Below are 23,819 nucleotides of genomic sequence, written 5' to 3'. Positions count from 1 at the left end.
AGCATATACGAGAGGAGAGAAACGACCAAATTTACTTACAGTATCATTAATGGTCCACTATTTTTTATAATAAATATTCTGTTAATTTGCCATCTTAAATGTCACTTTAAAACTAATAATAAAAAAATAAAAAAATATTGATAATGATATAAATATATTGTTATTAACTAATACTTAGATTGACTAACAATTATATAAGTGGATTGTAGTGGTGTTTATGGTGGTGTTAAGGCAAATGCATTATGGAGTATTAGAAGTGGTGGTGGAAGTTGTTTAAGTTACAACAGTAGTGGTGGATGATGTTGTGATGGTAGAAAACATTGGTAAACAGTGGTGGGCAGTATCAATTCTTTATTCGGTAAAAGTATATACGCCGAGTCAAATCATTCGCATCGTCTTACGTATTTCTTATTAAATGGTTAAATGTAATTTTATTAAATGATGATGGATAAAATAGCATATTATTATTAGGTTAAGCTGTCAACCATTTGACTTAGTAGCTAAATCATGGTTTCACTATTTTTATGCAACGAAATTTAAAAAATCAATGTCATAGAATGTTTGGGAGCATTTTGAAAATGGAGACACATCCTATGTGAGTAAAATGGGTTACCATCCGAAATGGTGTAACGTTTTATAATACAATGGCTTAAATAACTGAATCAATTAATTAGTTTTTTTAATTAATTAGAATTTAGTGTTGGCGAGTTTTGAACTCAGGTCATGGTATCATCGCCCAACGACTTTACCATTGTATTACAGTGACACCAGCAAATGAATTCCATATAGAAGAAAGATTGGGCGGTCCTCCTACATAATTGTTCATTGAGAGGGCTTAACGCCTTCAGGACGTCGACGATACTCGTTGTTCCCTAACTATGTAGAGAGACCGTGTATAGATTCAGGCGGCTCTCCTACATAATTGTTTGTTGAGAGGGATAAATGCCTTCAGGACGTTAACAACGCTGCACGATTGTTCCCTGACTATGCACCTTTTCAGAACGAGTATGATGCTTCAACTATCTCATATCTCGATTCTACAATAGATTAATTCTACTGTGACATTCACCACTGAATTCCTAGAAAATAATCTATTATATGTCATTACTCTGTTCCATGAATCCCCTGCTGACTCCATGGATTTGATAACCAATTCTTTAACTTTTATTTGTGTTATTGAAATAGTAAGAACATACATAGCGATATGTACTGTTGAGTACACTCTGAGTTTTATTCTTTTTATAGACTACTATTAAAAGGAGCAAAATTAACAACGATGTGAACATTGTTAATAACTACACGACTATTCTCGGGAAGAATGAGTTCGGGTAATGTAATTTTGTTATAACATACATAGTTCAATGTTTTGGTTTTGCACGAATACTAAAATAAGGAAGAAGCAAAATGTCAGTGCCATTTCAAATGATCGATAATATATCTTTGTAAGCTATAAAATATATCAAATAACGTTTTTTTGAAGAGTATGTGAAAGTTAATTCTAGTATAATTCCATGCGTAGCTTGAGGATACAATTCGACCAAGAAGAGGAACTATTTGGGAGAATGTTAAAGTGTGAATCACACTATAAAGGGATCATCTATGACTACATGAGAAAATATTCGTGAAATGAGGAGTAGAAATATCTATAGGTTTTTTCTTGATTACATGAGAAAAGATTTGTGCAATTAAGGGTAGAAATATCTATAAGTTTTTCCTTCACTTTTGTAGTGATAAAAAAGTAAACTCCGCAATTGATAAATATTAACATCAAAAAAGGCATAACCAAATAGAAGTCATAAAGACACGGGTTAAACGCTAGTAATAAGATAAAACAGAACTGACTAACTATAATATTATACAATTAATTAAATGTTCTGAAACATGGATTCATGGGTCTATTTTATCTTCATTAATTGGTTAAAACTTATGTCGTTCCAAACCCTTTTTTTAAATTTTTTATAATTTTGAAATTTTTGGAGCTCATCTTTTATATATACTCGTATCTCCCAATCATTATATGCCTTTATTTTGTTAGTAGAAGTATCATTGGAATCACGATACATCATAACTTCAGAAAAAACTCGCTCAACTGCTTTGAAATATGTTGGAATTTTTTATGACTCTAATTTGTTTTCATCTCTGCATTGCGCGTTGGTTACTTTAAAATAAATTTATGCAATGGGGTATTTTAGATTGAACAGTGAAGTGATTAGTTATATTCAATCTTCTGAAACCTTAGATGTGATCGTGGAGTTGGCATTTGTTCCAACTAAGACTTGCACCATTGGGATCAAAATGTGCGAACACACCACCAATGAGTCAATAAACCCAAAACTATTTATTTTCCCCCCACACTTATTAATGCAAACTACACTTCAAACCCGATGATCAATTCACTATTCCCGTTGCAAAGACGAAGACAAATAAAGCAAAAAAAAAACTCGTGAAAGTACTTAGCGGGACTTGATAAGTAAAAAATATTATGATAATGAATTTAAGGTGATTGTTATTATCATTGGCATGATGAATTTTCCAGTGAATAAGCAAATAGTTGGGAGAGTACACTTCCCAGGTAAAGCTAAGGATAAAATAAGTGAGAGACAACATGTTTATCATTAGGACCATGTCATAACAAACAAACTTTTCTCACATATTTTTAATTGTCTGATCTAGATAGTTTCTTGTTCTATTTATTTTTTATAACTTAATCCAGAATTATTCGACAAAAAAATATACGAAAAAATTGACACATGTTATTTTTAGTTATAAATTTGAGAATCTGGACATGATAAGTACTTAATATTCATGGATTCAAGCACCCAGTTATATTTACACTTGAAGAACTATATTTTTCAAGGATTTCCTTATTCGAGAAGACTTGGGGGCTAAGTATTGAAGGCTATATAAGAAGACATCTAAGGCTCAAGCAAAATATTTTTACACCAAGTACGTATCTTTACATTTAAATCCAATCAACGAGAAAAAAAGTGTAACGTGTTAAACAAATTGAAGTGTTTGATAGGTCAGGTTTCTTGAAGGTTTACGGTTGATTATTTGTTAACAAACACGAGGGAATCCTTCTAGTAGTCTAATCTTCAAAAAGCTTATGAAAGTCTCCATCTAACGACTCCATAATGTGTCATTCACTAAAATAATTTACTTTGGTTGTGCTGTCAGTTTATCTGGCTACTAAGGAAAATAACAGAAGCACAACAAACATAATAGATAAGAGAAGCTAACAAAACTATAAGCAATGATGTCTAATGTTTTGTGTTCTTCTTTGGGTAACTTAACAAATATAGGTTTTTCAGAGTTCCAAGTGTTGTACTCAGGCCGAGATTATCGAAGTGAAGGGGCTTTAGGTTCTAAATTGAAGGAAATAACAATGAGATCAAGTATAGAATTGCTTTTTCAACAACACAATTCTACTAAAGTTCGCGAGTTCAAACTTTCTTCGATCATTTATATGTCACTTCAATAGGAAATAATGACAATGAAGAACAAATAAGATGGCCCGAACAAAGAGGATTCCGTCCTATCACCTTGAGATTTCACACTTCTGAATCTTTTTTGGTGCTAATTATCTATTGTTGTCAGATTATGCTTCTTTTCGTAATCTTATTTCGATTATTAACGCAATGTTCATTCTCCCTTTGTTGCTGATAATTCAGAGGCTTCAATATTAATCAGCTGACACTATCATTGTTGATACCATGATCCGCCGCCATCCTTATCATGTATATTAACCCGAATAATGAATTTGAAACGATTACTCAATTATTATTAGAGCAGTTGATGTTTGCACCTAAAGTGATGGCGGGGCTGTGAACTATAAATTGAACAATGTAGTTTTATCCCGACAATATGATGTAACCAGTTTCATTTGTGTTTATGGATTATACTCGACTTCCATTGCTTTTACAACTTATGCCATTTTTTTTTTTTAGATTTTTCTTTTATTCACGACTGTCGTTGAATTCTGATGAATTAGAAACAAAAAATCATGAAAACATAAGAAAACCAACATATGAGGAAACATAAAGGACTAAATCATAAATTAGGTACCGCATAAACCCCCATTTGCAGTTCGAATACAAGTTTCAAAAGTTTTAGATGTCACAACCAAAGGAAAAAAATCATGGAATGCAGATAAACAAACTTTCAGGCTCAGGTAGTGATTCACAATTCTAGCAGAAGAACCATGGAAAAGGTACTAAATGAAAATCATTACTCAAAACATAAACTGGGAATCTAAACCATAAATATACTTGTGTAATCCATAGAACTCTGTAAACTTACTTAAACTTGCAGAGAGCAATACTACTCAGAAAAGACTTCTCTGCTCAAAATATAAATTGTCTAACTGGTAATATAAGTCGCAATTTCATCACACTGATGAAGAAGGAGGAACAACACCCTTGTTGTCAGACTTTTCCCCCCTTTTTTGAATCTTCTGTATGGCCGGGGCTTGCCACCAAAAACATCAAGAAAGGATCTCACTTTTGCAAGATCCACTTGGGAAGCTTTGTTGTCTTCCTGGTACTTAGTTTTTTTTAATATCGGTAAAGAATTTGGTGTTTGCGAGTTTCAAACTCAGGTCATGGTATCATAACACAGCGACTTTACCATTGTACTACAATGACACCAGAAAATGAATTAACTTTTTTTTTTGTGTTATTGAAATAGTAAGAACATACAGTGCGATATGTACTATTGAGTACATTCTGAGTTTTAGACTACTATTAAAAGGAACAAAATTAACAAGGATATGGATACTATTAATAACTACACGACTATTCTCGGGACGAATGAGTTTGGGTGATGTAACTTTGTTATAACATACATAGTTCAATGTTTTTGTTTTGCATGATTACTAAAATAAAGAAGATGCAGAATGGCAGTGCCATTTAAAATGATCGATAAGATATATTTGTAAGCTATAAAACATATCAAATAATTTTTTTTTGAAGAGTATGCGAAAGCTAATTATGGTATAAATCTATGCGTGGTTTGAGGATACAATTCGGCCAGGAAGAGGAATTATCTGGGAGCATGTCAAAGTGTGAAACATACTATAAAGGGATCATTTATGACTACATGAGAAAAGATTCGTGAAATGAAGGGTAGAAATATCCATAGATTTTTTCTTCGCTTTTGTAACGATAAAAAGGTAAACTCCACAATTGATAAATACTAATATCAAAAACGGCATAACCAAATAAAAGTCATAAACTTTTGTAATGATAAAAAGGTAAACTCCACAATTGATAAATATTAACATTAAAAGGGCATAACCAAATAAAAGTCATAAAGACACGGGTTAATCGCTAGTAATAAGATTAAACATAACTGATTAACTATAATATTATTCAAAAATTAATTAAATGTTCCAAAACATCAATTCATGAGTCTATTTTAGCTTCATTAATTGGTTAAAACTTATGTTGTTCCAAACCTTTGGAGCTTTTTTTTATATACTCGTATCTCTTTTGGTCCATCCAATCGTTATATTCCTTTATTTTGTTAGTAGAAGTATCATCGGAATCGCGATACATCATAACTTGAGAAAAAACTCGCTCAATCACTTTGGAATATGTTGGAATTTTTTATGTTTCTAATTTATTTTCATCTCTGCATTGCGCATTGGTTGATTTAAATTAAATTTATGCAATTGGGTATCTTAGATTGAATGATGAAGTAATTGGTTATATTTAATCTTCTGAAACCTTAGATATGATCGTGGAGTTGGCATTTGTTCCAACTAAGACTTGCACCACTGGGAACAAAATGTGCTGACACACCACCAATGAGTCAATAAACCCAAAACTGTTCATTTCTCCACCACTTTTCAATGCAAAGTGCACTCCAAACCCGATGGTCAATTCACTATTTCATCAACATCATGTTCGAGTAGTTTGTTTACTTTCTAATATCGCATACGGGTTATCTAGGAAAAATTTATCGTTTTCCATCTTCGCCATTCCTCTCGAGTTCGTAAGATAACTTCAGTATTGGTTTCACTCCTAAGTCGATATCGGTCGACGACCCGAACTAAAGCAATAAATTCTTCATCTTGTTTTCTTATAGTTTGATATCGGCAAAACAGTGCAACTGCATTACGATTATCTGGGTTAGTGGTATCCGTGTAGAAGTTACCCCAATAACTCAGACTCACTAAAATATTTTGTCGTGGTCCGCACTCTAGGCGGGTAACATACTACAAAGTTTTTATAGAGATATAAATCTTTATCTACGATAAACTCTACATGATTAATATACAGTTGAGCCGCTCCTCAGAAAGTATGGGTGTAAAAGGTGGAGAAGGTGTGATTAGGAAGTGAAAATGTTTGAATTTATAGAAGATAAGATTCGAGTCATTCGATGGAACTAGCCATTATCGTCTCAAACAAGGATCATCGCCTCAACATGAGATGAGCGTCGTCTCAACCAGAGTTGAGAATTGGATTTATCTAGGCCGTTCGAATCAACTTGAGAAAGGATGGGCAACCTCTCATATTTGAGCCTTTGTCCATCTAATTTAACCATTTATCTATCCCACTATGGGACGAAAATGGATAAATTTGCGCATTTTTACATTTCAATGGAGTTGTTCTAAAGATGGAGTTTTAGATTTTCGTCGTTTCATTAGATAGTCGGATATCAAATTCCAAGATTGAGTTTTTACGAATAATGCTTATAAATACCGAAAATATAATATAGGGTAAAACAGAAAAAAAAATTAGATTTTTATTTTTTAGATTTTATATATTTTCGCTATATCTTACTAATATAAAGAAAAGAGGGGTTTTTTGGACCATGGCCACCCTCTTTTACGTAACTACCCTCGCCGATTCCTACCGTCTAAATTGTGCACCAGAGGTTACAATCGTAACATTAGTTCACAATAGAAAAACAGTTTCTTTTGTCCGTCTTCTTTCTCGGACTATTCTCTTTTCTTCTGAAACACCTCCTTCTCACCATGAAAGAAGAACAAAGGCTACGGAAATCAGAGGTTTAAAATAATTTTTGAATCCAAGTAAGTCTTTTTTGTTCTCTAATTTTGAAAATATATCAATCGTCGATTTCAACCTATGATTTTGACCTGAATTTCGAATTTTGCTTTCTCAATTTCAGGAACCATTGCAATTGCTGCCCATTTCTCATTCTACAGAAAGGTTAGTCAAATTCCTAACTATAACCTAATTATTTTTAGTTAGGGTATTCCAGTCACCGATTTTTGGGTACCGAAATTGAAATTCTGATTCTGTGAATTTTACTTCTAAATTTGGGGTTTTATTTAGGTGGGTTCATCTTTAGGAATGAGTAATGAATTAATGGGTTTGTTGTAGTTGTGAAATTATGATTTTTGAACGGAGTAAATGGGTTAGCTAACTAGTTTGCTTAAATTGGTACATCTTTGATTGAAATCGGTAGAAACTCAAGTTGAATGAGCTGTATAGATTGAACTGAAGTTTAAATGAATGTTCACTGAAGTTGCGTATGTTAGTCCATTTCAGATAGTTATAGGAGATGTAACGAAGATGTGTAATACAAGGCAAACAAGTCCTGGACAATTGTGAATGTCGAATCCCCCTAGCTCAGTTGTTTGTTCATTCTGTTTGTAAACCTCATTTGTTTGTTTGACAATTGTTCAGTATCTCTTTTGATTTTTGGTTCAGCCTATACATGTTTGTGCCACACAGAACATGAGCAACATAAGTTTTATTTTTTGATTTTTGATCCAGGCAGTACATCTTTGTAGTAATGGAAGGAAAACAAGTCTTTGTTCCCCGTCGTAGCCCTAGAATCATAGAGCAAACTCGAATCAAGAGTTGATAGAAATATCTACAGAGCACAACACTGTACCAGAACTCTGTAGAAGTCTTCGAATTGCAGAGCACGCGGGAGAAAATGGATATGATAAGTGAAAGGAAAAGGCAACTTCGCCATGGCTTGGACCCACATGAAAGAGCTCATGATCTACATCAACGCCGAATTCTTGAGAGAGACAAACAAAGCTCAATCTTAAAAATGCACTTTGTTCTTGCTTTCCGGCCATCTCTAACTGAAAATCCATAGCTCTATAGAAGGCTCCCAAGTAATAAACTCATCGTGTACGTCAATTAGACATCATATATAAACTGTTAACAAAATAATTGCTTTTATTCATGTAGCTGCTCGGAGAGGTATGGGAATTTACTGATGGCGGTGGCTGTTCATCTTTGCTTACAGAACAGGATTTGATGCTTTAGCAGTTGCAGTTGCGAGATACTATTAAGGTGAGTTAGCGATGTTGGGATGCCAACAAATTCTCCACTATTATCATTCTTAAGTCATAAGAATGGTTCATGCAGTGACTTATTCTGGAACTTCATTATTGTTCTTCTATTTGATGTCACTGCTTAGAGTTTATCAAAGGCTGCAGAAACTCACCACTTAGCATCAGTCAATTATGCAATAGTGAATCATGGGTTTTGCTTTCTTGGAGAGGCTATGAAGAAAGGTTGTTGTCCAAATTTATACGATCACTTTCATTTCACTGATTTAAGTATTGAGTATCAAGGAGGAGATAAACCAGCTTAAGTGTTGGATAAAATGACTCGATAAAGTGGGTCATGCTCTTCAGCTAAGTCTCAGACATCTTCTGCATTTAGTTTCAGGTGTTTAGGCTATGTAAATGAATCGTGAAGAATTTTATGTTTACTTTGTACAATTGGACATGTTACGTTATTTAATTGGTGTTTATCGGATTGCAGGACAGAGTTTTTGATTCTTTACTGAAAGTAGTCTCAGGATAATCAATGTGGATAATGAAGGACATAGCTAATGATGTCCATAATGATTTGGTCAAAGCAGACACCCCTGTTGATTTTGGAGTACAGAAACAAAAGTACCTTTAGATGGAGGTTAGTTGGTGGTCTTTTAGTGCATAGGCACCTACGTTGTGCTGCTTTCGAAGGCAGATTCTTTCCCAAAAATATTGTAATGTTTTATAGCTTTTGTAACGTAAGGGCAGGTTGGCAGGCGCATCACGCGTGCGTGTTATACTAATATATATGGTACGGAGAGAGTAATATCATCGTGCTATAGCCATGAAGGATGATGCTTAAGGGGGTGTTGCACAACATACAACGGAATGCTGCCCAAACCATCCTTTAAAAGCGTCGTGAACTCGTGATCATTGGGCTGTTTTCCATCGCGATGGTCCCTTGGTGTGTGGTTTTGCCAGTTTGTCATCAGCCCTTGGTGAGATCCGTAATCGGTCCATAAAATACCGGTCTCATAATTTCTCGAGGGCTTTACTGATATAATTGGAAATTGACGATTTCTAAACAAAAGGTGCTGTGGTGTAGTCGGTTATCACGTCAGTCTTACACACTGAAGGTCCCCAGTTCGAGCCTGGGCAGTACCATTGATTTATTTTATTTATTGACTCATTTAATTTTTATTTGATTAAAATTTTCGTTATCGGCTTCGAAATTTAACACACCTAACTTCACGACCACAGCTGAGATGACGATGTCTGTCGATGTTCATAAACTCAATTCTTAATCTTATCCTGACAAATTATAAAAAAACGAGAAGAAGAGGAAAGACCCTCTTTTAAGTTGGTGGAATGAAGTGGAATGCTAATCTCCCTTGCATCACAGCCGACTTCCATTTTTAGGGTCCTCCACTAAAAGAAAGTATAGTGTAACACACGTATGATTTAAATTAGAAAGTATTTTTTGACTTGTTATTCATTATACATTCTTGTTCTGGATAACGTCCACTGACTCAACCCTACTACTCAAGAGGAATGTTTCGACAACGTGTCACCAGCTGTTATTACACGTCTGTTGTCGTTCTGAATAGTACATGTGTTTGGTTACGAGTTTATCTCAACCACTAAGCTTTTATTTAATAATCCAGTTACTCATAACAGTGATGCACTGCTTGTCGACTGGAATAGTGCCTGTTTTGGCATGTCCGGCTAATAATTAACTTAAAAAAGTCGTCTGGACTTGATCCATGAATCTGCCCGTACAACTGTAAGTCACCTCTAGAGGTCACTCAAGTGTCACAAATATGCGGTTCTTTCGAGCAAACACTATGGCGCAAGGCTTGTTGGAGATATCTCTGGAATGCAGCGAAATGCAACCGCTATGGTGTCAGCTATGTTTCACACTACCATGAGCTTATATGTAAAAGTTATTTTGTCTTATATGTAAACTTGGAAATTTCTCATGCAACATATTACATATGGCGGGAATTACTTTCTTCTTAAAAGGTATTTGATTCTTGTGAAAACATATTGGTGCCACTAATTGGCGGAATACTAAGAAACTGACCAAATACTGAGACGCGTCTTAATGCTATGCTTTTCACACTCTACATATTAGGTTGCAAGAGAAATTTTTACATTGACTATAGGTTGCAAGTGAGATAAGCATTGACTTCCACTGACAATAACAAGTTGCAAATTCACAATACAGAGCAATTTGTTGCGATGATATTCATCTCAACGTAACAAAACTCAACTTTAATTCCAGTAAAGTGGTAGTTGGAGATTCTATCATATCAGAGCCCACCATAGTTAAAGTTGTTATCCTTCTGACACCAAAGTAACAATCTTTTGAAGAAGAAGAATAAGAACCAAAATATCTTAAAACCGACCAGAATCATATTTAGTTCATGGGAACCCACCTCTGTTCTAGTTGATTTGCTAGAGCTAGAACCACAAGTAAACCGACTATTTCACATCTCTATCAGATGTTCCTGTGACTCATCAGCACTATGTTTGTTTATGTCTTTGTAACAAGAAAAAGTTGATTAAATAATGACATTTCTTTTGGTCAAAATCGGATATATTGTACACGTGTAACTTAAACAGGTTTCATTTCTAGCTATAAAAGAAGAAAACGTGTTCAGCTAAAACTTCAAAGAAAACCTTCCAACCAAACACCTCTCATCTTCATCTTCTTCTTCCTTATTCCCCTTACCCGCCAAAACAAGAAATTTTTTTGAACAGATTCAGCAACTTAGATGTTTCAAGAAGATTTTATGATGATGGGTTCTAATTATCTTCCATCAGCGATGCAGCAGTCGTCGCAATTTTATTCGTCTCGAACACCATGGCCTCGTTCTTTAGATAAGTTGTTTGAGCAAGCTGTTGCAATTTTCCCTGAAGGAACACCGGATAGATGGAGAAAAATTGCTGCTCATGTTCCAGGGAAAACACCATGGGAAATTCGAGAACACTATGAAGCTTTGATCCATGATGTGACAGAAATTGATTCAGGAAGAGTTGAATTGCCTCGTTATGAGGATGATTATGCTGGCAACAACGTTTCGTTTTCAAAGACTTGGGGTTCTGATAGTGGGAGAAGGTCGAATCAAATTTCTTTTGCATCAAAGTCGAAAAATAATACAGAGGAGAGAAAAAAGGGGATTCCCTGGACTGAAGAAGAACACAAGTAAGTACTTTCCTCTTTACTCTCTAAAGGAATCTAGAAATAGATACTTTGTAGCAAATGATTCCTGACTAGGTGAACAACTTGACCAGACTGATATTAGTCTGAACACTGACAAGCTACTAATTTTTGTGTGACAGGCTTTTTCTAATTGGATTGAAGAGATATGGGAAGGGTGACTGGAGAAGTATATCAAGAAATGCTGTAATGTCAAGAACACCTACTCAAGTTGCTAGTCATGCTCAGAAGTATTATCTTCGCCTGAACTCAATGAAGAAAGAAAAGAAAAGATCAAGCATCCATGACATAACCACTGTCGAGACCCGCACTGTTCCTCCACCACAAAATGATCAATCTAAGGTTGGGTCAGCATCTGACAGTTCAATGAAAATGGGCATGTCAATCGACCTGCCAAGATCGTTTTTTGATCAAGGATATTCTTCATCAGGGTATCAACAATTGGGCTATCCTATGTAAAGATTACTACAGTTTAGATGAAGTTCTTGTAAAATGGGTAATATTAACCAACTTAGGTTTTTTCTGTTTCTTCTAATTTTCTAGTAAGGATTGGCAGTATACTAGCTTGCTTTGAATCATTCCATGAACAGGAAATTTCTGTGAGATTGTGAATGTAAACCTAAGTTCAAGAACTTACTTCAATTGCTCGTTTCATCCAAGTGACAATCCTTTTGCATCAAAAGATTCTTAAACTATGAATAACTTGCAAGTAATAATTGGTGTCCATCCTCATCTATCAGCAATTATAATCCAAGATATAAAGGTAGTGTACTAAGTGTAGCAATCAAATCTAGCATTATGGTATGTTGGAGAATATAAACTCAAAGGTCAATACAGGTGTGCAGTTTTACAAGAAAGTATATAATAGCCACTTCTAACTAAGAAAAATGGTGTTCGAAAGCCACTGCAACTATTTAGAGAAACAACAGAAGGGTCTGGGAAAAAACTCCATGTTGCCAAAGATGTTGTGAGCTTCCATCCAGCAAGTCAGCAATTCACACCTTTAGAGCATCAATCTTTAACTGAGGTCCTCAGTATCTTGACATCATGAATGGGTCTGGAAATCAGATGGCACTTCAATGTCAACATCAATCAATAAAAAGTGAAGGAAACGACAGAGAAAAATAAGCTGTTTGACTTAAAGATCAGTCCTAGGCTAAAAGTATTTTGTTACTAGAATTGCAAAAGCAAGAAGTATCTTGATCTTACTACAAAAGATAAAGGTTAGTACTCCTATGTAATTAGTGTAGAGTTCTTTTTCTTTTGAATAAGATTTCACCTCTTAAAATAAGGGAACGGGAATTGCTCACCCCCCTACCCAATTGCCCAATCAAAAATGGATATACATGCCAGGAGAAATACAGGTATCTAAAGCATTTTACAGTACAGATACAGATGGCTGGTCCACTCATGCAACAGATTTTATCCAACATAAAGAGTCTTCGGAATGAAGTTATTACATTTGGATTCCAGGAAAATCTAGACAATCACTAATTGTACACAATCACTTCTAACCTAAGAGCTCCCATGATGGTCCATGCTCAGGAAGATGCATTTCATATTATTATAGTCAAAAGAACTCAAAAGAAAAGGCATAGCCCACAGAAGCATACCTGTCATTATTATTAGTTTGAACACTGCCAAGTCTTTTGACGATTTCCATCCCTTTACAAATTCTCCCGAAAATTGTATGTTTACCTGGAAAAGTGAGAAATAGTAAGGAAATTTAACTTTTAAGTTTGAAGCAGTAGCAATATAACTCCTACAGAGGTTTCACTCGGTTAAAGTGAGAAGATCTGGGAACCCTACAAATCTAATCAATTGTGAGATATATACTTTAGGAAATGGGATGACATGATAGAAATACGTATGGCCATTTGAAGCTTGGTAGGAGATGGAGTAAGACCTACCGCCAATGTCAATTCAGCGTGACACAAATCGTACTATTTGAAAGCAATTACAGCAATCTGATGATAATTCCAATTAAGAAGCAATTTAAATGGAAGAGAAGAAAAAGGTTAATTACCATCCAGTGATGGAGTGGGTGCCAGGGTAATGAAGAACTGACTTCCATTCGTATTCGGACCAGCATTTGCCATGGATAGAATACCAGCTCCAGTATGCTTCAACTGTGTTGTTATCTCATCTTCAAACTTTGAACTGCATAAAATTATAAAAATTGAGTCAAAGACTAATAAAGAGAAAATAGGCTATATAAGCACACCTTCAAATCAAAAGAACCCACATACTTTGCACTAACAGGTAGTTCATGCTAGAGATTGATAGTATCAAATTACACTCAAATTCGAAGTTTTCGAATTCGCCAGGGAGCACAACTTTCTCGCTATCTTAGCAGCCAACATAGGAGGTCCTTTTGTGGTGACCAAAAGTAATTCCTATCAGTGTCTCGCAAGCAAAAAGTAACTACAGTTCGTTCCAATTTCTTCCACTGCCTTGACACTAGGAATTAGGTTAAAACTTACATCTGCACCTACCGTGGAAGCAGCTACTAGTTAACCTCAAAAAACCCTCACTTCCTTGGTCTCTCTTCACTACAAAAAAATTCCATGCCCTAATTTCATCATACGCAACAAACATCTAAAAACTAAGTTTGAGTAACCTAACCATACCCAAATCACAAAAAGCAACAGAAACCCTAGAAATTGAAAGAAGAAGAAAGAAGATGAATACCCATATATTGATTCTCCTCCTCTGCCAGTCCCAGTAGGATCTCCTCCTTGTACAATAAAATCCTAATTCATACACACAAACACACAAAATCAGCCAAACAAAAAATCATCTACTGAAAAAAAGAATAAGCAAAAAATATCGACAACAAGTGAGTAGTACCTTAATAATTCGATGAAGTTTAACGTTGTCATAGTAACCCCTTCTAGATAGCTCCAAGAAGTTTCTGCAAGTTCTTGGTGCATGCTTATAGTAAAGCTTTATAACACAGAAAAAAAGAAAAACCCAAAACAAAACCCATCAATATTTATCAAAAACCTAGACCTACAGAGAGAAAATAGAGCTGAAATTGAGAGAGAAAACAGACCTCAATTGTAAAAGAACCCATGGATGTTTCCACAGTAACTTCAGGAGCTTCTCCTTCTGCGTTTCCCCACATCTTTACTCTTGAAGGATTGCAGCAACTCTAGTGATTGTTCTTTTCTTTTTTGTGTGAGCTATGGCGCTAAATCGAAGGTTATATAAAAGAACACCACAATCACTAGGGCACCCGGATGTTGTTAGAGGCGGACAGTTGTCGAGTTGAGTTACTGAGTCAACTCAGTGAGTTGAATAACAACAACGAGGATTCCAAGGGATCATGTGCAGGTGCACGTGGAATAAGTGTATGTGTGGGACCACTTTGGACTTCTTGTTGAGAGAAGAGAGAACGGCTCTTCTCCTCAACTAATTTCTCTCTCTCTCTCTCCTCAGTTTTGAGTTTTTGGGGAGAATTTAGGTTGTTTGTTTGATTTGATGAAACAGAAAACCTAATTTTAATTTTTGAGAATTGATTGAAAGGGATGGCGATAGTATATGCTGTAGTAGCGAGAGGAAGTGTAGTATTAGCAGAATTTAGTGCTGTATCTGGGAATACAGGTGCTGTTTGTAGAAGGATCTTAGAGAAATTACCATCTGAAGCTGAAACTAGGCTTTGTTTTTCACAAGATCGGTATATTTTTCATATTTTGAAAATCGATGGGATTACTTTCCTTTGCATGGCCAATGACACCTTCGGAAGTAAGTAGTTTTTCCTAAATTAATTTCCTGTGTTCTTGATGTTAAATTGTGTAATCATTATATTTCGATTGAGATGATTTCCTCAACCTGTTAAGTCATTGATAATATTGGGTTGGTTTTGAGATTTTAATTTAGGGTTCTGGTTGGTGATTGTAAGAGCCCAATTTGGGAGAAATTAGAGTTTTTTCAGTACTTGATTAGTTCATTCTATTCTATATAAAAACAAAAAAGTTTGAGGTGTCTTTTTTTTGGAGTGTTGATTGAAGTGCAAGACGTTGAGGTTGCACAGTCGTGTCTAGAGCTCACATTTTTGCAATTTTGCTTGTTGATAAGAGTTTTTCACCAATAATTATGATTATGCTCTTCTTTCTAGTATCATATAAAAGCATAATGTGTAACTTGATTGATGTCTTGAGACATGTTCTATGCAGTATGTAATTTGGTGTAACTGTGGATGAATTGTTTTTGGTGTAAAGCCTTAGGGACATTAATGCTTCATGTAGCATGATTATTTTCCTTATCCGCTGATATTACACAACTGACATGATGGAATCTGCTATTTTCATGTTTGAAACCTTGATAATTTCTACTTCTTTATCTTTAAATCTATTCCTTTCATCATATTCATATAATTAACCTTCTCATTAAGTATGCCCGAATCATGGTATTTGATATGCCAGTATGAGACCTGTTATGTTGTTTAAACGTTATACGCATATGATATGTTTATGGTATTTGATCTGCCAGTATAAGACCTGTTATGTTGTTTGAACGTTATACACATGGTATGTTAATGATGACTATACTGAGTCTACTCAAGGTTCCTGTAGTACTACAATTTAATCCCTATGGTATGTCAGTTATTCCTTGAAGCTTTACTTGGTATAGTGCATATCTAGTTGTAGCACATGATGCCGTCTGAGATACGTATCTACGTTTTGTATGTCATTGAACAAATTTCTGTCGATCTGATGATATGTTTATCTATTTGGCTTAGGGAGAATTCCTTTCTCATACTTGGAGGACATTCATATGCGATTTATGAAAAACTACGGCAGAGTAGCTCACACTGCGCCTGCTTATGCAATGAACGATGACTTTTCAAGAGTCCTACATCAGGAGATGGAATTTTTCTCTAGTAATCCCAGTGCAGATGCTCTTGACCATGTAAGAGGCGAAGTTGAAGAGGCAAGTATCCTTTTTGTGATAGAATCTTTTCTTAATTTTTACTTTTCAGAAATAAATAAAATACTTTGATGTTTGTTGTTGTAATAGTAAATTGAGAGGTCTATACCCCTTACTTTATCGTTGTATTGGTTCCTAGTTCCTGGTTGCACTCTACAAGAGTGGATAGTTACTTCATTTCTTCCTTTCTAGCTTGCTCAAATAAAACATGGAAAATAATCACCATTTTCCGATTGTTGATTTACTTGAAAAGTTATGTTCGAGTTATTTTCATTATTGAAACACTCTTTGGGCCCTTATTCCTCTTTACTTTGCTTGGTATGTGGTATAAATTCATCTTACTGGCTCTTTTTTTTTATGCTGATCATGTTACGGTTTGGTTTTCAGGTACGTACCATCATGGTCGACAATATTGATAAAATACTTGACAGAGGTGATAGAGTAGAACTTCTGGTTGATAAAACTGCCACAATGCAAGATAGTACCTTTCATTTTAGGAAACAGTCTAGGCGTCTTCGCCGAGCTCTTTGGATGAAAAATGTGAAGCTGTTGTGAGTAACTCCCTCTCGTCTTTTTTTCTGATGTTAATAGGGTGAAAAGGATTACTTCCACACGGAAATATCATTGGAACTTGTCACCTTTATCATTATCATGGCACCTAAGTCTATGAATTGCATAGTTGACTCTCTTTTTTTCACTTTGCAGGGCCATGTTAACAGGTGTGATTATTTTTGTGCTGTACTTGATTATCGCTGCTTGTTGTGGAGGCATCACTCTTCCTTCATGTCGTTCTTGAACTAAAACCTGGTATTGATCGTCTGCAAGGGTTTGCAGTATCTAAAATTCAGAATTGTTGCTTGCCTCTATTATCTCAAGATTCAGATTTCTCAAGTGTGATTGCATCCCAAGAGCCTCATGAAAATCACAGAACTGAAGTTCTATTTGCTCAAGTTCTTTATCACAGGTCCACTGCATATTTTTGCTGGTTGGTTACTACTTGCAAATTTATCTTCATTTCCTGTAAAATATTGTTGGACTTCTGTATAGTTTTCATGATAAATTGTCAAAGTTCAGCTTGTGCTTTCCATGTTGATTTATGTCTAAAGCTCGTGCATATGCTTCGCTCCCTTCTATAAGCTTGCAGCTTTTAATATTCAGATTGTCTAATTCTTTTGTTGATCTACATGATCCTGATACACGTTTCTTTTATTTATATAACTTAGTTCAGTGTGACCAGCAAGCTTGCCGATTCATCTCATTCCAAAATCAAACTGTGGAACTTTTACATTAACAGCAGTCCAAGGGTATGTTCAATACCCATAAACCTTTTCTTCCTGTTTGAAGCCCATTTCGTCAAAACTGATGATGGTAGTTTATCTTTTTTAACTCATCTTTGCCGATGGCATTAGGATGCATCAAGAATTCATCAAGATGATTAAAGTTTTGAAGAAAGAAAAGTTATGGTTCAATTTCTCACTGGTAATAGTGCAATGTCCACTCGTTTTCCACTACACGTTGACATGATGAATGTTGGCTACTTTTTATCCCCTTGAGGTATGCCACCTGAATTTCATTTAGAGGGATTTAGGAGGTGCATCATGTATGGATGAATGAGCTCATAGTTTTCTAAGTATATTTTATGTAGTTAGTTGCATCTGTGAGAGAGTGAGAGAAATAGAGCATAATTTGCTTTGACAGTCCTTGGGATGCCTTTTTGTCTGTATACCAAAGTTCATCTCGTTAGAACATCGATAGAAAAAACTTGGCAGGAAGAATTCTAATTTCTCAAAATCTTCACATCTCCACTGAATCCTATTTTTAGATTTCTCTGATGGCAACTTTTCTCAGGTGTCCAATGTTTTCTCCTTTCAAAGCACCCATCATCAAAGCACCTCCAAACCTCTATCCTCTGACTGAGACAAATTCAAGAAAACAAACCAAACCCAGAACTCGGATCACATCAACGCTAAAATCATTCCTAGATTTAAAGCCTGAATCAAAGCCGGAGTTCTCAACTTTCGACTTACCTTTTCATGACAAATCCGAGCGCGTAAAATACGACGTAATCATCATCGGTGCAGGTCCGGCTGGTCTTCGTTTAGCTGAAAGAGTCTCTGGGTATGGAATTCGAGTTTGTTGCATCGATTCTTCACCTCTTTCCATGTGGCCTAATAACTATGGAGTTTGGGTTGATGAGTTTCAGAGTTTAGGTCTTGAAGACTGTTTGGACAAGACATGGCCGATGACTACTATCTTTCTTGGTGATCAGAGAACTAAGTACCTGGATCGTCCTTATGGACGCGTTAATCGTAAGGATCTGAAAACAAAGTTGCTAGAAAAATCGGTATTAAACGGTGTCAAGTTCTTCGAATCCAAAGTGTGGAATATTGAGCACCAGGAATTCGAGTCCATGGTAATATGCGAGGATGGGGTGGAACTGAAAGGGAGCTTGGTTGTTGATGCAAGTGGATTTCGTAGTCCTTTCGTGCAATTCAATGAATCAAGAAACTATGGATATCAAATTGCTCATGGAATCTTGTCTGAAGTTGATGAACATCCATTTGATCTAGACAAAATGGTTTTAATGGATTGGAGAGATGATCATTTAGGAAATGAGCCAGTTTTACGAGGTAATAACAATAAGCACCCGACGTTCTTATACGCAATGCCGTTCAGTTCAAATTTGATCTTTCTTGAGGAGACTTCATTAGTAAGTAGACCAGCTTTATCTTACACTGAAGTGAAGAACAGAATGGTTGCCAGGCTAAGACATTTAGGGATCAAAGTAAAGAGAGTGATAGAAGACGAAAAATGTTTGATTCCCATGGGAGGACCTCTTCCTATCATACCTCAAAGTATACTGTGCCATGGTGCAACATCTGGTTTAGTACACCCATCGACTGGTTACATGGTGGCTCAAACTTTAGCTCGATCAACACTACTGGCAGACGTGATTGCTGAATGTCTAGGATCAACAAGAATGATTAGGGGGTCTCAAATGCATCAAAGAGTTTGGAATGGTTTATGGCCTATGGATAAAAGATGCAGTAGAGAGTATTACCGTTTTGGAATGGAAACTCTTTTAAAACTCGACTTGAAAGGAACCAGAAAGTTTTTTCATGCTTTCTTTGATTTGGATCCTTATTATTGGCAAGGTTTTTTATCTTCTAGATTAAACATTATGGAGCTTGGGATGTTGAGTTTGTCTTTGTTTAGTTATGCTTCAAATAGTACTAGGATTGACATTGTTACCAAGTGTCCTTTGCCTTTGGCTAGAATGATTCGTAAACTAGTCAACAGTGCAATCTAATCTGTACAAGAGCAATGAGCAATGATATACTTGTCTTCCTCCAGAGAAAAAAAAATATAAATGTGTGTTCTGTTTTGCCTGAATAACACCACTTTTTTGGAATATCTAAATGGATATATTAATTAAATACCCCTAATCTTGACACCCAATAAATATACCCTTACACAACAATACATATACCTCTATCATTTAAAAATCTTATCCATATAAAAATAGATTACACTAATACCCTCACTTATATATTATATTTTTTCATTTCAAAAATACAATTTTTTCTTCTCTATCAACTTCACCGCCATTATTCCACCGCCACCATTTCACTACCACCATTCCACCACCAGCAGCACCGCCACCACCACTCCGCCACCGCCACCATTCCGCCGCCGCCACCACTCCACCACTCCGCCACCGTCGTCACCGCCACCACTCCGCCGCCACCGCCACCACTCCGCCACTCCATCGCCACCACCACTCCGCCACCGCCGCCGCCACCACCGCCAAATTTTGGTGTCAACAACTAAAGTTGATCCAAAATTATCAAAAATAACTTTACTAGTACATATTCAAGTTTTTGTGTATCAACAAAGGAATTTGATCCCAATGAATGGAGTCAACAACCAAAGTTGATCCCAAAAATCTGGTATCAACAACCAAAGTTGATCAACTTTCTTTGTTAAAAAATAACAGAAAAATACTCCCAATTTTTTTGGGTCAACAATGGAAGTTGATCCCACTGAATGGGATCAACAACCAAAGTTGACTCCAGAATCTGGTGTCAACAACAAAAGTTGATCAATTTCCTTTGTTGACACGATAAGTGAAAAAATACTCCAACTTTTTTGTGTCAACAATGGAAGTGATCCCAGTGAATGGGGTCAACAACTAAAGTTGATCCCAAAATATGGTGTCAACAACTATAGTTGATCCCAAAAATTGATGTATTAAAATTATGAACCTGACGTGAATCGAACACGCATTCTCTGACGTGGAGTCAGGTGTGTTACCATTACACCACAAGTTCGTCAAAAAATAACTACCTCAAAGTTTTTGCAATTTAACTCACACTATTCAATCAAATGAAATTGTTAAATCATACATGTAGTTATGGTTTGAAACTAAAACTTGGAATCAACAAATCATAGAGATATGGAGGCACGCACTTTTGGGATATCCCATACATCTTTTCTCCAACCCATTCATACATTCCATGCTCAACTGCAAAAACACCAACAACATCAATCTTTATTCAAACTCCTGCTGCTAACTCAATTTCATTATCTCAGCACCACCAATTTACAACTTCAACTCCATTTCCTGCAATGCCAGACCACTAGTACCAGTTGCATTATAAAACTTAGCAACAATAACTACCCTAACCATTTCAATTTCACGGTAACATCCTTCAATATGTTTTGTAGCTTCTTGACCCCAACAATATGTTCTGTAGCAGCAATTCATAGACAATTGCAATCAGCTACCAGCTACAACTGCGTCAGCATATCCAACATCTTCTCAGCATATTCAGACTACCATCACCAATTCCTTACATGCAACAGTCTTTCTCACTCTACTTGAATTCCAAAAACCTCCATGCTCAACTCATCTGAAATCAACCAACACCACTCCTTCTGTTTCAGACATCAACAAATAATACCTCATTCTTCCAAAACCACCAACTCCTTCAGTCAAACTCAGAGCAGATTCAGAACCATGGTAATATCACATCCATCAGTTCACAGCTGAATCTCAACACCATAACATCAAATTCAGCTCACCTGCAATACCAACAGTAGCATCAATTTCTTTGCTTTGTAACTGCAATCAGAAAATTTGAGTATAACCCTAATAATAATCAATTCATCAAACATTAAACAATAGAAGTCAGTAATTGATCTCATAAAAAATGTTGTCAACAACAGGAGTTGAACCCATAAATGGGATCAACAATGGTAGTTGATCCGCTGAAAAAAGCATCAACACATTAGTTGATACACAACCAGTGTTGTGACAATTCAAAATAGATTCAGTCATTAACTTCAACAGTTGATGAAGTAGTATACACCAACTTATCGTTCCAACCTCACCACCATCACCACCACCACCACCAGCAGCACACGGAATCTCCACCAACACCACAACAACCAGAACCACCACTATCTTCATGACTGATTTTAATTTATCATTCGAACCAGAACCAACACAATCTTCATCATCAATTTCATCGCTCTAACCTGTTTACATCTACATACCACCACCACCAACATAAACTCAAACTAGAGAAAAGAAGATAATCAATTGATAGATTGAAATACATACCTCCTTCATCGCTGCCGCCACCACCATCATTGTAGATATGGTATCTTCCTCCACCACCACCATCACCACCATCATCTTCTTCTATTAAAACATAGATTTGATATCCTCCTTCACCACCGCCACGACCTTCACCTCTATTATTCGAAACTAGGGTTGCTGATGGATCTTAAATTCGAGCTTGTTACTCTATCGATTGAGAAGAAGTACTTGCAATTGAAAAGCTAAACCCATTGAATCTATAAAAAACATCAAAAGAAGAGGAATATTAACAGTTAATAATGATTATCAAGCTTGATTTCTGGATCTGAATCAGGTGAAAATCGATTTAATTCAGGTGGTGATGCTGCTGCTTGTGATGGATTTGCTGGAAGCATAAGAGGTGCTGCCGGAAATGATGACGAGATCGGTGGAGGTGGTGGCGGAGGTGACTGTTAAGATGTAGTGGCGGAGATAATGAAGAAGAAGAAGTATATAATAGATTAGGGGTATTAAAGGAAGTATCTTGTAATTGAATTTACTTGTTTTTAGATTAGGGGTATTAATATAGTGGACAAGGGTATTTTTGAAGTCCATGAGAAGGAGGGGAATTTATATAATTCCCACTATCTAAATCGTATCTATGAATATGGAATACATAATCCACGGCAGGTTGCTTAGGAAATTTTTTTTACCATGCCGCATCTAATCTGAGTTGGTGTAACCCTTGCTCTCTAAGGAGAGTTCACGAAAAGAAAGCACTATGGTGAGTCAGTGACCATAGTTTGTCAAATTTCTCTACAATCCAGCAATGTACAACCACTATGACAGCAAAAATTGCTAAATTGTAGATGTTAGTTAAGAGCAACTTCAATTCCCGCTATTGTCTGATCAAAAAAAAAAAAGAACTTCAATGGGCACCATCAAAGTTTCTAGTTTTCCAGGCCAGGTGGATGGACAAACTTAATTTTTCACGGGGGAGAGGTTTTTCGAAGCGAAAATAGGCCGGATCAGTTAGTTGAGCCAAGGCTTGGCCCAATGTGGTCCGGTCATCCCTAATTGATTAGGCAACGGTCGGATTCCCAACGACTATTTTTCCCCTATAAATATTTAATCCATTAAAACATTCAACTCACACCAAAATTTAATTTTCTCTTGAATTTTTTCCACTATAAGATCTTTCTATTGAAATATCCATAAGGCAATTTCATTTTTCTGTGAAGTCACTTGAGACAGTTGTACATAAGATATGTGGTAATTTTAAAAAAAAATTGAAAATGGTAAAAAGGAAAGAGTTTTGCAGGTTTTAGAAGTTAATCCAGGAAAATGTGGTGTTAAAAGGCAAAGAAAAGCTTTAGTCTTGAAAGTTAACAATCGAAGTTTCAAAAACAAAGGAGAAACAGTTCACGAGCGCGTTAAATGGAAGTTATATCAAATGAAAAAATAAAGGAGGCCAAAGAAGTGGAAATAATATTAATTGATGAAAATTTTTAGACCTTAAATTATACTACCATTTTATATCAAGCGCTACTTGTTACATTTAGACATACATATATGGTAACTTGATTTAAAAATGCTTAAACTCTCTTCCGTTTTGTTCAATGAAATGGGCTTGATCCATGGTTTTCTGAAACACAGATAAACAACAAGTTAGTTAATATGATTTTAATTAAACTATGATGCAGTTGCTCAATGAGGACAAAGGTATTAAGATACTTACCAGTTCTTCGTTGGACAGTCCAGAATTATCATAGTGAACCATCTATAAATTTTTTGTATAACGTTAGTCATGCTTACCGAAGAATGCAAATCTT

At 35.8% G+C, this 23,819-nt stretch overlaps 5 protein-coding genes, 1 long non-coding RNA gene and 1 other non-coding gene across 10 annotated transcripts; 5 read left to right on the top strand and 2 right to left on the bottom strand.

Annotated features, from left to right (window-relative positions):
* The first annotated feature begins 6,906 nt into the window (after positions 1–6,906).
* LOC113339022 lies at positions 6,907–9,442 on the top strand. 2 transcript variants are annotated; one of them, XR_003354918.1, is made up of 5 exons: positions 6,907–7,036; positions 7,135–7,175; positions 7,746–8,098; positions 8,175–8,906; positions 9,017–9,442. It is a non-coding gene; the product is annotated as an uncharacterized LOC113339022 (long non-coding RNA). The 2 variants fall into 2 exon arrangements; XR_003354917.1 differs by lacking the exon at positions 9,017–9,442 and having other exon boundaries at positions 8,175–8,279; positions 8,407–8,760.
* TRNAV-UAC lies at positions 9,339–9,412 on the top strand. The gene has a single exon. It is a non-coding gene; the product is annotated as a tRNA-Val (tRNA).
* Positions 9,443–10,914: 1,472 nt separating the features above from the next.
* On the top strand, positions 10,915–12,137 carry LOC113338909 (transcription factor SRM1-like). Its single transcript, XM_026584304.1, has 2 exons — positions 10,915–11,456; positions 11,594–12,137. The coding sequence occupies exons 1-2, from the start codon at positions 11,026–11,028 to the stop codon at positions 11,928–11,930; spliced, it is 768 nt and encodes a 255-aa protein (XP_026440089.1). The 5' UTR covers positions 10,915–11,025; the 3' UTR covers positions 11,931–12,137.
* A 72-nt stretch (positions 12,138–12,209) lies between these two features.
* Positions 12,210–14,668, bottom strand: LOC113338910 (peptidyl-prolyl cis-trans isomerase CYP18-2-like). Its single transcript, XM_026584305.1, has 6 exons — positions 14,527–14,668; positions 14,322–14,417; positions 14,163–14,224; positions 13,498–13,631; positions 13,085–13,169; positions 12,210–12,528 (listed from the first exon to the last, which is right to left on the bottom strand). Exons 1-6 carry the CDS (start codon positions 14,596–14,598, stop codon positions 12,483–12,485), a joined length of 495 nt encoding a protein of 164 aa, XP_026440090.1. The 5' UTR covers positions 14,599–14,668; the 3' UTR covers positions 12,210–12,482.
* A 200-nt stretch (positions 14,669–14,868) lies between these two features.
* On the top strand, positions 14,869–17,588 carry LOC113338829 (vesicle-associated membrane protein 714-like). Its single transcript, XM_026584222.1, has 4 exons — positions 14,869–15,218; positions 16,216–16,406; positions 16,791–16,954; positions 17,109–17,588. Exons 1-4 carry the CDS (start codon positions 15,002–15,004, stop codon positions 17,197–17,199), a joined length of 663 nt encoding a protein of 220 aa, XP_026440007.1. The 5' UTR covers positions 14,869–15,001; the 3' UTR covers positions 17,200–17,588.
* LOC113338828 (capsanthin/capsorubin synthase, chromoplastic-like) lies at positions 17,275–19,786 on the top strand. 3 transcript variants are annotated; one of them, XM_026584221.1, is made up of 3 exons: positions 17,275–17,388; positions 17,627–17,882; positions 18,252–19,786. In XM_026584221.1, the coding sequence occupies exon 3, from the start codon at positions 18,259–18,261 to the stop codon at positions 19,711–19,713; it is 1,455 nt and encodes a 484-aa protein (XP_026440006.1). In that variant the 5' UTR covers positions 17,275–17,388; positions 17,627–17,882; positions 18,252–18,258; the 3' UTR covers positions 19,714–19,786. The 3 variants fall into 3 exon arrangements, with proteins under 3 accessions (XP_026440006.1, XP_026440005.1, XP_026440003.1); XM_026584220.1 differs by having other exon boundaries at positions 17,627–17,957; XM_026584218.1 differs by lacking the exons at positions 17,275–17,388; positions 17,627–17,882 and having other exon boundaries at positions 17,993–19,786.
* A 1,220-nt stretch (positions 19,787–21,006) lies between these two features.
* Positions 21,007–23,767, bottom strand: LOC113338475. Its single transcript, XM_026583890.1, has 7 exons — positions 23,726–23,767; positions 23,589–23,632; positions 22,030–22,163; positions 21,793–21,917; positions 21,489–21,528; positions 21,368–21,392; positions 21,007–21,154 (listed from the first exon to the last, which is right to left on the bottom strand). The coding sequence occupies exons 1-7, from the start codon at positions 23,765–23,767 to the stop codon at positions 21,007–21,009; spliced, it is 558 nt and encodes a 185-aa protein (XP_026439675.1).
* Between the last annotated feature and the right edge of the window lie 52 nt (positions 23,768–23,819).

Source organism: Papaver somniferum, unplaced genomic scaffold, assembly GCF_003573695.1.
Source record: "Papaver somniferum cultivar HN1 unplaced genomic scaffold, ASM357369v1 unplaced-scaffold_19, whole genome shotgun sequence".
Taxonomy (NCBI): Eukaryota; Viridiplantae; Streptophyta; class Magnoliopsida; order Ranunculales; family Papaveraceae; genus Papaver; species Papaver somniferum.
The sequence above is the reverse complement of the archived record's forward strand: the minus strand, read 5'-3'. Positions and strand labels throughout refer to the sequence as shown.